Raw genomic sequence first — 13,803 nt, 5'->3', positions numbered from 1 at the left:
GGGACAGCAGTCCCCTCCACGCATGCCGTCCTGCGCGCTCTCTTCCAGCTGGACTACATGGTGACATGCGCCGTGTGCACGCGCGCCGATGGGGGGGACATCCACATCCATAAGAAGAAGTCCCAGGTAAGCAGTGGGGCTGAGGGCCCGCGGGCCTCCTGACGGCCAGCGCAGCCCAGAGGTGGCAGCCACCAGCCGCTCAAGGTTTTGGTGGGGGGACACCACCCGCCCCCTCCTCCTTCCCTGCCTCGAGGTGAACGTCTGACCAGAAAGCCTCGCGGCTCCTGGGGTCCTGTGTCGCCTGCAAGGAGCTCACAGAGCCAGGTCGTCCCCAGCAGCTCCTGGCGGAGCGATGTAGGACCTGACCTGGCTTTGGCCTGGCCCTGAGCGGCGTGACCACAGCGACCTGTCCCTCGAGTGGCTGTGGGCCTGGGTGCGGGGGTCGGGCCTCGCTCAGCCCTCCACGTCTCCTTCCTTTCAGCAAGTGTTCGCGTCCCCCAGTAAACACCCCATGGACAGCAAGGGCGAAGAATCCAAGATCAGCTACCCCAACATCTTCTTCATGATCGACAGCTTCGAGGAGGTGAGCCACACGCGCCCAGCCACGTCTCCCCTCGGGCTCCCGGTCAGGGGCGCGGAAAGCTGGCCTCCCTGGGGCCTCACGTGCTTGCAGACAGGCGAGGGCGGTCCCGACTCCGACCCCTGCGGCTCCCCCTCTTCCTGGTGCTGGACTTGGGGCCCGGGGGGCCCCCCCTAGCCCTGAGCCTGTTTTCTCATCTGTAAAATCAGCGTCCCGATCATGCGTCCTGCTTACCTTACCCGTCGGGGTCGAAGATCGAGCGAGCGCACGGGTGGAAAGATGCGTCATGAACGCCTATAAAAAGGGCTGCCCGGGCAGGAGTCATTAGTGTCTCCGTGAAAACTGCAAATCAGTGCCTCCCCGCCTTGGGATGCTAAGACGTCAGGGGGGCCGGGCTTCGGAAGTTTCTGGGCCAGTCTGGGAAAACTGGGACGCGCGGCAGAAAGTGACTCACCCGGGGAGCACCGGGCGCACCTGAAAGTGACTCACCCAGGGAGCACCGGGCGCACCTGCCCCCACTCCGCTCCTGCCCAGCTGCTCTCCTCCGAGGTGCTTGTACTCGCCTGCAGGTGGCCAGGACCCCAGGGAAGGCTCGCAGGGAAGGGAGCACATGTTGCGGGGTCTCACCTCAATTTCATGGTGCCTTGAAGCACCGCCTTAGTTAGGCTCAGGGGACAAAGTGCCCTCTCGAGGCTCGCACAGCCCGTGCGTGGCACAGCCGAGATTTGAACCTGAGTCTGGGTGACCTGGAAGCTGGGTCTGCACACCAGCTCCTGGAGCAGTGACAGGATGCAGAGCCCCCTGTGGACCGGTCTCCCAGGTGGATGGCCACTCCGGGTGCTCCTGAGGGCAGGGGTGGGGCGGCTGGGGCTGGGTGCCCGAAGCCAGAGGGAAGGACGTGCTGGACAGCGGGACGGACGGACCACGCGCGCCGTTCGACTCCACGTGAGGGCGTGCGATGAGCGTCATCGTCCTCCCAGCGGCCAGCGGGTGGCGCATCCCCTTCCTGTCCCAGAGTCACTGTCGTGAACCTCCCCCTGCCAGACACCGGCCCTGCTCCCCCCGCCACGGTTAGGCCGCCCCTGTGCTGGTCCCTGTGCCACAGGGGCGGGGCTGCGGCCCTGGGCGAACAGCGTGACATCTGTGTCCCCTGCCGGATGGGAGCTTCTGAGCAGTCCTCCTGGCGGCCCCGGGCAAGGGAGCGGTGGTGGCCTGGGAGGCCGCCAGTGGTTTGGGAGGTGGGCAGCTGACACTTGTCCCCTCTCCTCCTCTGTGCCCCACCCCAGGTGTTCAGCGACATGACAGTGGGGGAAGGAGAGATGGTCTGTGTGGAGCTGGTGGCCAGTGACAAAACCAACATGTTCCAGGGTGTCATCTTTCAGGGCTCCATCCGCTACGAGGCACTCAAGAAGGTGTATGACAACCGAGTACGTGTGCGGGTGGCCCCGCGGCCCCTCTGTCCTGGTCCGGCTCCGCCTGGTGCCGTCACTGCCCCTCCTCCGCACCTGTGGCCCCGCGCACAGGGGCCTGTGTTAATGTTCCTCCTCGCTGATCCGGGCACGCTTGATCCGAGGGACAGGAGGCCACACTCCTGAAGCCGGCCCTGGCTGGAAGGAACGGGGAGGAACCGGGTGGACAGGCCGCTGTCCTGCAGCCGGGCATCGTCCCGAGGCTGGCCCCTCCCAGGACACTAGTGACTTGTGTCCCCAGGAAGAGCCCATCCCTCCGTGCGCTGACTCAGGCCGTCCCCCGCCTGCCCACAGGTGAGTGTGGCTGCCCGCATGGCACAGAAGATGTCATTCGGCTTTTACAAGTACAACAACATGGAGTTTGTGCGCATGAAGGGGCCCCAGGGCAAGGGCCACGCTGAGATGGCAGTCAGCCGTGTGTCTACCGGTGACACATCCCCCTGCGGGACGGAAGAGGACTCCAGCCCGGCCTCACCCATGCATGAGCGGGTAAGGGCTGCACAGCTCGGGGAGGGGCCTCCCGTCCCTCGGATCCGCTTCCCACCGCCTCCCTGGTCCTTACAGCCCCCCGGTGAGGTAGGTGGCATCACCCCACCCCTCGGGTGAGGAGGCCGGGGTTCAAAGAGGGCAGTGACTTGCCCGAGGTCACACAGCAGGTCCGTGCGTGGGCCAGCTTCCCGGAACTGCCAGCTGCAGCTGGTCTAAGCCTAAGGGGAACCCGGGCTGGTCCTGGCACCTGCCTCCGGGGACACGCTGGCCGAGCGTGGGCACACAGCCAGCCTTCCCTGGGGACTGCCTTGGGGATGACGATGAGTTAGCCTCTCCTCCTGCCCTGTGAGGATGAGCGGGAGAACGCGAGGTCCCGGAGCCGCCTAGCTCTTCCCTCGGCCTGGCCCACCGGTTTACGAGGTGTCGTACATGTTGAACTCTAGCAGCAGCCCGTGAGTAGGCATGGGTGTTCCTGTCTGCTTGCCGGATTTACTGGCGCTGCCCCAGGTCACACGGCTCTCGGGTGGCAGCACGGAGCCTCTGAACCCCGCCCTTTCTAGGCCACCGTCCTTCCGTAGGGGTGGGAAGCCGAGGTCGGTGGCAGCTGTATTCCCAGGGCCTCCCGTGGGGCCCAGGGCTCGGGCGGGAGAAAGTCTGCAACCCGCTGGCTGCTTTGGCCCCGCTTGGGTCTGGCAGGGGGTTGCCACTCGGGGCTGTGGGTCTTGGCAGGGGTGAGGTGAGTGAGGGTGCCAGGGGCCGGGAAACAGCTTTGGCCAGCCCGCCTCCAGGAAAGGACTTGGGGGTGAGACACCGTGGGCTGGAACCCGGGCACCTCTGCTCGCGTGACCTGGGACCAGTCTCTTCCCATCCAGAAGCGGGGAGCCCCGCGGTGGTGGGAGGCTCAGAGTTGCTGCTGAACGGCGGACACCTGACTCGGGCGTGACCTCAGGGGTGCTTCCCCAGCCACCAGTCACCACTGGCTGTTGACCTGCTTGGGAGAGTGACTCTGAAGGGCGTAGAACGCCCTTAGTGCTGACGTGCCCGAGATGAGGAAGCCTGTGTTTGCTACACTTTTTAGTGTAAAACTGTTAGCCGCGCCTATGCCCAGGCAGCCAGATAGCAGGTGTCTCTCTCTCTCCTTCGTAGCCTTTCTGGTTTCGTTCCTTCTGCAACGGATGTGTTTGAGAAGCAAAATAAACATAATAAGTGCTATTTTTTTTTTTTTTTTTTTTTTTTTACCAAGACCAGGGTGGGGGTTCCAAGCGGAGGCTTCCCCTTTCCGTGAAATAGAGGCTGTTGATAGATTTCTGAGCTGACGGCGGAGAAAAGGAGTCTGACTCCTCTCCCCGGCCCTGCAGAACGTGTATGTGAAAGTCCTCGCGAACAGAGAGAGATGTGTTACTGGACTTGCCCGAGTCTTGCTGTTCCCATCCATCGAGTGGCAGTGACAGTCCCTCCCTCCCGGGGTGGTAGTTGGGGGAGAAGGAGAGGGCACCTGGCTCAGAGTCTCAGGGAGGCCCGGGGTCGAGGGAAGGGACCCGCCAGGGTCATGCAGGTGCCGGTGGCGGGGCCTGACCTCCTGGGGACTGCTCCGGCCCCCCGTCACCTCTGTGCTTCCTGCCGCTCGCCCCCCTTTTCCAGAGGGGTCCTTTGTAACCAGCTCATGACAAATACAGACTGTGTGTGTATTGTGGTATCTGGTGTTTTGTTTTGTTTTTTCTATCTTTTAAAAACCTTCCCTGGCTTGTGGGAGGACCGTCTGCAGCCCAGCGGCCGCCGCGACTTTGCTGGATGTCGGAAGCCGTGACGAGGAGGCTGATGGGGCTCCTGAAGTCTCAGTCCCAGCTCACGTTGTTCCTCAGATTCTTGTTTGCGTGGGGAGGAGGGAGGAGATGGGCCAAGTTCCCTCTGCCTGGAACGCCCTTCCCCCCCTTCTTCACCTGGCGAACTCCTACTCGTCCTTCAAGACCCATCTCAAGCGGCGTCTCCTCCCGGAAGCCTTTCCTGATGTCCCAGGCTGTCGACCCCTTTTGCTCTGTGCCCCCCTGTATCCTGTGCTTCCCTTTTTCTGTCTCAGCAGCCAGCATTGGTCTGTGGTTGTCGCTTTCCGAGTGTGTCGCCCCCACAGCAGACTGTGAGCTCCTTGAGGGCAGGGCCCGGTGTCGTGTGCCTGTCTGTCCCTTGTGCTGCGCCTGCCTGGCCCCGCGTGGGTGTCCAGAACGTTTGGTGCCTGAGCGGTGTGGTTACGAGAGACGAGGGGACGGAAGTGGTGGCTGCTTCGCCATTGCACTTCCTCGAAAGGGTGCGGGGGCCGAGAGGGACGGGGGCTTATCAGCCGAGAAGAAATTGGGGTGAAGAGCTTAGGAGGCCGAAGACCTGGGTTGAACCCCGGTTTTGCTCCCCTCCTGCTGGGTGACCTTGGGCGGGTCAAGGTCGCTGTCCCACCTTAGTTTACCGATCTGTCCGATGGGGCTCCCGTCTGGCGGATTGGTTGGGAAGCTTGCGTGGATCCGTGTGCCGTGGCAGGGGGCTCGGGCAGCGTCCGCAGCCGGGCTTTGTGCTGGCCCCCCCTTGGGCAGAGCTGGCAGCGAGGTCCTCCTGCCCTCCCTCGAGCTGGACCGGCCCCCGGTGCCCGCCTAGCCCCAGGAAGGCCCGCCCTCCGGTGGGTGGGGTCGGGGCCCTCCCGGGGTCCCTGGGCTGCCCCGTGACTGCGGCTCTTTGTTCCCAGGTGACCTCCTTCAGCACGCCCCCCACCCCGGAGCGGAACAACCGGCCCGCCTTCTTCTCCCCGTCCCTCAAGAGGAAGGTGCCCCGGAACCGGATCGCTGAGATGAAGAAGTCTCACTCGGCCAACGACAGTGAGGAGTTCTTCCGGGAGGACAACGGAGGGGGTGAGTGCGGCCGTTTCTGCCCGGAGGGCCAGCCGCGGCCGTGTTTCCTCGCGGTTCGGTCCCTCGTCCCTCGTCCGCAGCTGGAGAGCCGGCGGGTGCCCGTCAGGGCTGGGGAGGAGCTGTGGACGGGCAGACGGCCAGACAGAAGTCCCTGCCCTGAGGAGCTCCCGCTCTGTGGAGAATAGGAGGCACCGTCGGTTTGCAGACTTTTCCAGATGTCGATGGTCTGTTGCACACGGAGGGTCCGAGAAATCCTCGCCTAGTGGGAGAGGAGCTCTCTGGTTGATTCCTGCACTTGGTGACTTCAGGCTGCCGCTGTGCTCCTCCTCAGTGCCCTCCCTCTAGAGCCTGCACGGGGGTGACCGTCAGGGTCTCCTCAGGGCCCACCTCCCCGCCTGTGGTGACCGGGCGTCTCTGCCTGGGTCTGTGGGGGCCCCATCCAGCCCACTCGTGCCCTGCAGAGTCTCCCAGCTGCCCTGCACCTCCCACCGTCTCCCCGGCCGGGGCAGGCCCCGCAGCCAGCGAGCCCCACGTCGCGAGGGCGGGAGGCCATCGGAAGGTTTTAAGCAGGGAGTGACGGAATCAGATGTGAAGGCTCGAGTAGCACTGAGCGGTCCCTGCAGGGAAGGGGCTGTAGGAGGCAGGCTGGCTCCCGGAGATGAGATGTGGGTGCTGGGCACCGGGCGCGTGCCCTGCAGGGGTGAAAGGGTGGCCCCTGGCCGGAGCTGGGGCCGTCCTCGTTCCGAGCGCCGGGGCCCAGAGACAGAGGGCCCCAGCCTCGACCTGCTCGTGTGTGCTTGGGCAAAGCACCCTCCCCACCTTGGCTCCTTTCCAGATCAGTAGGGAAGGGCTGGTAGGCACCCCAGCCTGCCTCCCTGGGTGATCCATCAGAGTGGGTGGGGCCTCCCAGCCTCGCCCTGGGCCCTGCACGCTGGTGGCCCACTTCCGGTGACAGATGGGCCACGGGGAAGCAGAGAACACAGGGGGACGATGAGCCAGGCCCTGCAGAAGAGACTGTCCGGGATGGGGAAGGGGGGTCAGGGACGGCTGGAGGGGCGGGCAGGAGGGAGTGGGGCAGCCACAGGCCAGGGGCGGGCAGCTCTGCGGTAGGTTGGGGCACGGAGGGGCTGGCGGTCAAGGGCCCAGGCTGCGGCAGAGGCCGCACCGGCCCCTTAGGCAGCCGCCTGCGGTGGGGGGTGCTCCCCTGGTCCTCCCAGGGGCCCTGACTCGGCCTTCTCCCCTGCAGCGGATCTGCACAATGCCACCAACCTGCGGTCTCGGTCCCTGTCTGGCACGGGGCGGTCCCTGGTTGGGTCCTGGCTGAAGCTGAACAGAGCGGATGGAAATTTCCTTCTCTATGCACACTTGACCTACGTCACTTTGCCGCTGCATCGGATTTTAACAGGTAACTACGCTGCTGGAGGCCGAAAACCGGATGGCTTTTCCGTAGCCGACCTGAGACCTGCTCCTGGGGCTGTCCTTCCCCGTCCTGTTGTTTCCAGCCCAGAGCCCATCAGCAGGTGTCCGTGTTGGGTTCTCGGCCTCCCGTCGAGGCCTGTGGATGGGGCCCCTTCTCACAGCTCTCTGGAGGTTCCTCCTGTCCCCCTTGGGTGACTGCGGGCCCCTGGGTGTGAGCCACGGGTGGGCGGGGCGAGGCGCCTGGGGCCAGGCAGGGGCTCCAGACTCGGGCTGGCCCGTACCGGAGCCCCGCTTCCCCACCCCCCCCCATCTCCCCCCCACCCCCCCTGGCCATGGCTGGGCTGTGCAGCTGCTCCGAGGCCGGTTCCCGTCTGGAGGATGGGGACGACCGGTCTCGCAGCCCCGGGAGGGCGCGCGAGGAAACGCGCAGAAGTACTTGGCGGGGACTGCCCGCGGAAACGGAGCGCTCGGGGTATTCACCTCCTGGTCTCGCCCGCCCCCTCCCGCCGCCCTAGACATCCTGGAGGTGCGGCAGAAGCCCATCCTGATGACCTAGCCGTGTGCAGAGCCCGCGCGGAGCCCCCCCAGCCCTGCCCGGCCCCGGGCGTGCTGCCAAGTGCCTACCCGTCCACCGCCACCGGGGTCTTCTGTGACAGCCCAGCCAGGCGGGGCCGCTCGACTCCGGGGGCCGGGGCCGACTCCACGAACACCAGCCCAAACTGAAGTGCCTCTTTCTCCTCCCCTGCTGGCTCTGCTCCCGCCCCTGTGCCCAGCCGCCATCATGCCCCCCCACTCCCCCGGCCCCAGCCCGTCTCTGGGGGGCCCTCGGCACCCAGAGAGGCCCAGAGACGCCAAGAGGCTGGAAGAGCAGAGGAGCGGCCGGCGCCCGGCGTGTGTCCAGACCTACGGATCTGACGTTCACGCTCGGACAGACCGCAGGTGGAGAGACCACTCCCCCCACCCCGGTCGGGGGCACTCAGTGTGTCGGACCATCAACACTTCCCCGAGAACTGGCTTCAGAGTCTGTAACGCTGTACCGGTGAACTCCGGCGTCTGAGTTAGTCCCGACCCGTCCGCCCTCCCTCGTTCGCCGCTTGGTTATAAATGGGTTACCGCGAGGTTTTAAACGGGGCACGCGGCTGTTGAGGGTTTTGCCCTGGGCTGGGAATACCTCACCCCACGCCTGGTTCCAGAAAGGCCTCGAGCTGAGCAGACAGGCCCCGATCCTGCCAGAACGGCCTTTGCTTCCAGCCAAAGAGCACCACCAACACACACACCTCCGCCTTGGAGATAATCCCGCTCTGCGCCTCGGCTGGCGTGACCCGCAGAATTTGGACTCTGAGGGCAGGTGGGACGGCTCGGTCGTCAGACAGAGAAGAGTGTTTTGGGGGAGTGCGGTGGAGTCGGCCCCCTCCCGGGAAGGTTCTGGGTAGAACCTCCATCCCATCCCAGGGCCGGGGTTGGGGCGGGGGGGGGGGGGGAGCTGGGAAGGGGATGGGGTGTTTCCTGGAGCTCGTTTCCTTTGACTGAGTGTGCTGGTCCCGTTTCTCAGACCAGCTCACTGAGGCAAAGCGGAACTGGCCTCCACGCGGCTGGTCTGGTGGGTTGGCGTGAGCGGCCTGGTTCCGGCTGGGAGTCCTGCCGGTGATGACGAACCACGAGCCTTCTCCAGAGCGGAAGCGTGTGCCCTGCCCCCATGGGAATAAACTGTAAGCTGGGTCTCTGTCGCCACGTCGTTTTGTTTGAAGTCCCCAGGAACACGTGAGGGTTTCCAGTCGTGCGTAGAGATCCTCTCTGCGAGGAGAGAAGGGGCCGGAGGGGCTCGCCCCCACCTGTTCCATTCTGCGCACGCTCCAAGGGTTTGCGCTGGGCTCTGGGAACAGGGGCTGCTTTGGGGCTTTCTCTAGATTTTGTATGCTGTTATTAAAAGCAAGCTATTGCGTTTCATTCTGCCTCAGTTTGCCCACCTGTACAATGGGGCTGATACCACCTACCTCACCGAAGTCTCCAGGGTTGCAGTGTACGACTGGGTCGGGCGGCCACCCTGCATGGCTCGGCTCGGGGGTAGACCTGGGATGCCTTCCCACCCCCCAGCACCCGTGTGTGTGTGTGTGTGTGTGTGTGTGTGTGTGCACCGGGGCTGGGCTGGAACAATCTCGCATTCTCGGCAGCGCCCAGCTCCTGCTTGGCTGTATCCCAGCTGCCTCAGGACTTTGCGTTCCGGAGCCGTGTTTCAGGACAGCACAGAGCCGGGCCTCGCCCCTCAGACCCCTGAGCGCGGCCCCGTGTTCCAGGAGTACTCTCCGGGGGACCCAAACGCTGCTCCCCAGTTTGTGTCTAGGGTGGCTAAAGTACAGCTTTTTCTTCGGGAATTTTTCCTCCCTGGTCATCTGGGGTCTTAAGACTCTGGAACTCAGGTCTCGGGAGAAATACGGTCCTGACGTCTCTCCCCTGGAAGAGTGAGGTAGCTCCCACGCAGAAGTCCAGAGGAGCACGAAAGGGTTCCCCCCCTCCCCCCCTGCCGGAACCAGGCCCTGAGGCTCAGCTCCCGCTCCTCGGGGCCCCTGGGCACACCAGACGCCTCCTCCGTAAGGTGACACACGTGAGTTCTGCCCGCGTGCGTCACAGGCGAGCTGAGGGTTAGTGATGGTACTGTGCGCGTACAGGTGCTTGGCGGGTCCTAGAAATGTGTGCAACGGTGGTGTTTGGAGACGACCCCTCATCTGTGACACACACGAGCGGATGCACACGACGGTCTGGCTGTTTTCCATCCAGCACGAAGGTGGCGCCAGCCTGCGCGGGCACCGTGCTGTCGTCACGCCCAGCCTGCGGGCGAGGAAACCGCACAGCGACAGCCGGAGTCCCATCCAGGCAGCCGGCCCCGGCCGTACCGCGCCGTGACAGACGGACACGCGTCGTGGAGGCCACCTTTCTCGATCTTTGCAGGACATGCTGGTTTTAGAAGCACGTGGTAGCTGGGCAGTAAGCTGTCCCCCCGTGGCTTATTTTTTCAAAGTGACCAACAACATCAGTGGCAAAGTAACAGTAACAAGGGACAGGGCCGAGACCGGGGCCCCAGCGCCCTGGTCCTGCTGTGTTCCTGGCGTTGGTACGGTTTGCCTTCTCGCAAGGCCATCTTGCGTTTTGCCGGAAGCGTGCCCGTCTCCTATGTAACGCGGGGATGACCAGAGCACGCGTGCATTTCTCAAATGGGAACTGGAGTCAAAGTACAGTTTTCCTGGGAAGAAACGAGGCGTCGCTTTTTGGGCCATGAACGAGAACGTTCTCTCTTGACCAGAAATGTCACGGTCCCAGAGTCGATGGACGGTGTGTCGCCTCCACTCCACCTGTTAGCGCCTCCAAAGCTGCGGGAGCGTTTGGTCTCCCACGCGGAGGTCTTACAGGAACTGCCCGTTGCTTCTACAAACAGCCGAGGCTCAGTATGTCAGAAAAAGAGTATTATTTATGATATTACATAGTCAACAAAGAGCAACGAATAAGAAAACGAGGAAAATATTCTGCAGCCCAATCAACTTGCAGACGGAAGGGTTTTCCGAAGAGCCCCGTTCTTGCCAACGTTTGGGCTTTTCAAGGACCGTGAACAGACCCTCAGAAATGAGGTTTCTGTTCTACACGGAGCAGTGGCAGTGAACCACACGGAGGCTTGTTGCTGGTTTCCTCACATAGAGTCTAGCCAGTAGACCCTATGGTGAAACTTTTTTCTCCCCTGTTAAAAGACATTCCAGAAGGTGGGCCCTGTGCGGTCGGTAAATTCTAACGACTGACGTGACTGCATTTGACCCTGTCATAATTTGGAGGTCTGGAGGCGCTGGCCGAGATTCTTTAAAGGCGTCCCACGTTAAGAGGCTGCCAGCGTTTTCCACGAGCCTGGATAGCTTCTGCCTGGGCGCGTGTTCTGGGCGGTTTTGCACATTAGCGAGAATGGGGGTTTCATAGCCAGTTTCAAGCCCAAGTATCTTTTGACATGACGTTGATTCTTCCTGTTCAGGCTGCTTCTCGTCTCTGTAGCAGAAAGCAGAATTCTCTTAAAACACATCGCCACCCTGACGGGGACACAGGCTCCGGGAGAGAGGGAGGCAAGGGCCGGCCGACACCTCCCCCAGAGCGTGAGCCTGAAGTGACCTCCCGGTCCCGTGGCCTGAGTCGGCCTGGGTGTGTGTGGGGGGGTCACCTCTGGCTGCTTTCCTCTGTTCTTTTCCACCTGGTGTGGCACTGACCTGGTCCTCGGGGGGAGAAGGGAGTCCTCTGGCCTTTTCTCTGAACCTCCGGAACGAACAGCCTGGAGAACCCCTTGGTTCCCACGCACAGAAGCCAGGCCGCCAGGCTGCCGAGGGGCCTGGGGCGGGGCTCAAAGCGCCACGGCGGGTAGCCCCCCGAAGTGGAGGAAGCCGCAGATGCACGGAGAGAGTTAGTTTGCGGCTTTCCTCAGTCCCCAAGGCAAACGGGCACCTTTATTTCTGCAGCTCCGGTCCTGACGCGCAGGAGACCAGACGTAACGGTGATGCCCCAGCTCTGCCGAGGTGGCAGCGGCGGGAAGCTTTCAGTCCTTCTTACCTTCCTTGTGCTTTTACGCACGTCCTCAGCTCGCGGGGGGGGGGGGGGGGGGGGGGGGGGGGCGGGCGGGTTGGGTGTAAATAGGGACCTTTTCTGGTTTCCAGACGGACTCTGTGTGTGAGAGTACTCAACCCTGCAAAGAAAACCTGTTGAGATTCTTTTTCACGACCTTGAGGCTTGAGTAACGTGGTTTCTACAAAACCTGTTTTAGCAAAAACAGCACGACGGCATCACTGGACACGTTAGGATCTGACTGTCCGTGGCGTTTCCATAGCAGCAGCGGCGGCAGCTTCTGGGCCACCCATCTTCGGTATACAGAAACCATTTCTGAGCAGCTCTTGGTTGGCTGTGAGCTGTGCTGTGCGGGTTTTGCATTTCTGTTGAAGGTTGATTTGCATGTTGGATATTAAATTTCTTTTTCCTCCGTGTTTTCCTCCAGTGGATCTGTACTTGGTTATTTTCTTTTCCTTAATGGGAATTTCAAATTAAATACGGATATTATAGCAATTCGAGAAACTCGGTGATTGAACCTTAATTTGCCTCCCCCCCACCCCTACCCGGCCAAAGATTTCTTCTTCAACTGTTTTTGGAGCTTTCACACAAATTCCTGTTTTGGAAGGGTCGGAGCCGGACGGCATCCACCCCAGGGCCCCGGCTCCTGGGAGCTGGGGACTCAGGCCCGGACTGGCGTGCCCGGGGCTTTGGTTTGGGCAGAGGTGGTTATCTGCAAAAACAAATCCCAAGAGACGTGTCTCTGGTTTAGCTCCAGTCCCCGTGAAGCAGTACACGCCCTTCCGCCACACCATGAGATTTCCCACACTTAATTTCTAGAGAAACTCTTAAAAAGCCCTCACGGCAGCGGGAACGTGAGTAGGGGCAGAGTGAGGGGTCCCAAGTTCAGGGACAGGCTTGCAGGCTCTCGACAGGCTGCTCGGCCTCCGGGAAGATGGCTTTCTGGGCCATGGCTCTCTGTTGCCTTGAGACTCTGCAGTTAATCACGCTGAGTGGAGCGTGTTGCCTGTTTTCAAGCGGGCTCTACCCGCCAGAGGTTGAGGCGGGCTGGTCGCAGACGTTGGCAGCCTCCGCGTCTCGGGGCTTTTTGTTCCCACGCGCCAACAGACTCTCAGTTGGGTCTAAGGTGCAGAGCACGCGTCAGCTCCCACGGTGGGAAGCAATGGGGCAGGAAGTGAAAACGGGAGGGGGGTCTGAGAGGAGCACACACGCAGATCCAGAAATATGGCGAGAACGGTCACATCGGTGACCCCTCTGACAGTCTTCACGTTCGAAACACCTGCACCAGAATTTTCGGAGGCAGCATCACCAAGGGCAGCCCGGGTGAGAGCGTGCTGACGGCAGGCGGTCTAGGAGCTGAAAAAAAGGCAACGTCCTGGTTGCCATCCAGATCCAACCCCCTTCTCGCTAGATAAGGAGGCCTTTTTTTTTTTTTTTTAATTTTTTTTTCAACATTTATTTATTTTTGGGACAGAGAGAGACAGAGCATGAACAGGGGAGGGGCAGAAAGAGAGGGAGACACAGAATCGGAAACAGGCTCCAGGCTCTGAGCCATCAGCCCAGAGCCCGACGCGGGGCTCGAACTCACGGACCGCGAGATCGTGACCTGGCTGAAGTCGGACGCTTAACCGACTGCGCCACCCAGGCGCCCCAAGGAGGCCTTTTTAAGTCACCTGAAAGGTCTTCAACAGGTGTCTGGAGGGGGCTGTCCGGGGGGCTCCCTGCAGTGAACTCATCCTGTGAACTGCCTCCTCCTTGAAGGGCTAACGCTGCCGTTTCGGCTTTTTCCGCCCTGGATGAACTTTTAGGGATCGTCATGTCCTAGCTTAGAAGAACATGTCGATTGGAAGAACAGACCTTTGGGAATTTTATATTGGGAGGAGGGGAAAACGGAAGAGAAATTCATTGGTACGAGAACATAGTCCACTGTATATACACATGGTGAACGGGGGACATGGTGGACTTCGTGTTGGGCTGTTAAAATGACAGAACAGCTGAGAAAATTAAAGAAGGGCAAGTGTTGGCTTTGGGGGGGGGGGGTGACGAGGAACCAAAAGGCATCCTTTCTTTCGCTCACAGATTCGTTGATTCCCTCTTGCCCTGGCCTCTACAAAAGCCGACGGGTGTGACAAGGGATTTCTTTCCTATGTGTGGATTAAGGTCGTTCATCTTGGAACCGGACTTTAATACAACAATTGGATTGCTCAGTTGGAAACAACCATGGTTTTTAGTGAACTTTATCGTTGTTCTGAATAAACAACTTTGTTTCAGAAGGCTTTCGTCCATTCCAGAAGCCAGTGAGTGGAGTCCTTGGACAGGTGCACACACGCCTCCGAGCGGCACGCTGGGCAGAGCCTGCATGGCTCTG

At 61.6% G+C, this 13,803-nt stretch overlaps 1 protein-coding gene across 2 annotated transcripts in view; it reads left to right on the top strand.

Annotated features, from left to right (window-relative positions):
• KIAA0930 (KIAA0930 ortholog) overlaps positions 1-11,930 on the top strand; it is a 38,771-nt gene extending 26,841 nt beyond the window's left edge. The window contains exons 4-11 of one of the 2 annotated variants that reach the window (XR_006294545.1): positions 49-126; positions 482-583; positions 1,867-2,007; positions 2,344-2,538; positions 5,267-5,429; positions 6,676-6,834; positions 7,364-8,196; positions 8,401-11,930. Coding sequence is in view for 1 of the 2 variants with exons in the window: in XM_043562879.1 (XP_043418814.1) it covers positions 49-126; positions 482-583; positions 1,867-2,007; positions 2,344-2,538; positions 5,267-5,429; positions 6,676-6,834; positions 7,364-7,404 (879 nt within the window). In the remaining variant the exon portion in view is untranslated. Of the gene's footprint in view, positions 1-48; positions 127-481; positions 584-1,866; positions 2,008-2,343; positions 2,539-5,266; positions 5,430-6,675; positions 6,835-7,363 lie in introns of both variants that reach the window. The other variant, XM_043562879.1, reaches the window with a different exon arrangement.
• The last annotated feature ends 1,873 nt before the right edge of the window (positions 11,931-13,803 follow it).

Source organism: Prionailurus bengalensis, chromosome B4, assembly GCF_016509475.1.
Source record: "Prionailurus bengalensis isolate Pbe53 chromosome B4, Fcat_Pben_1.1_paternal_pri, whole genome shotgun sequence".
Taxonomy (NCBI): Eukaryota; Metazoa; Chordata; class Mammalia; order Carnivora; family Felidae; genus Prionailurus; species Prionailurus bengalensis.
Note: the sequence above shows the minus strand (reverse complement) of the source record. Positions and strands in the feature narration are given on the sequence as shown.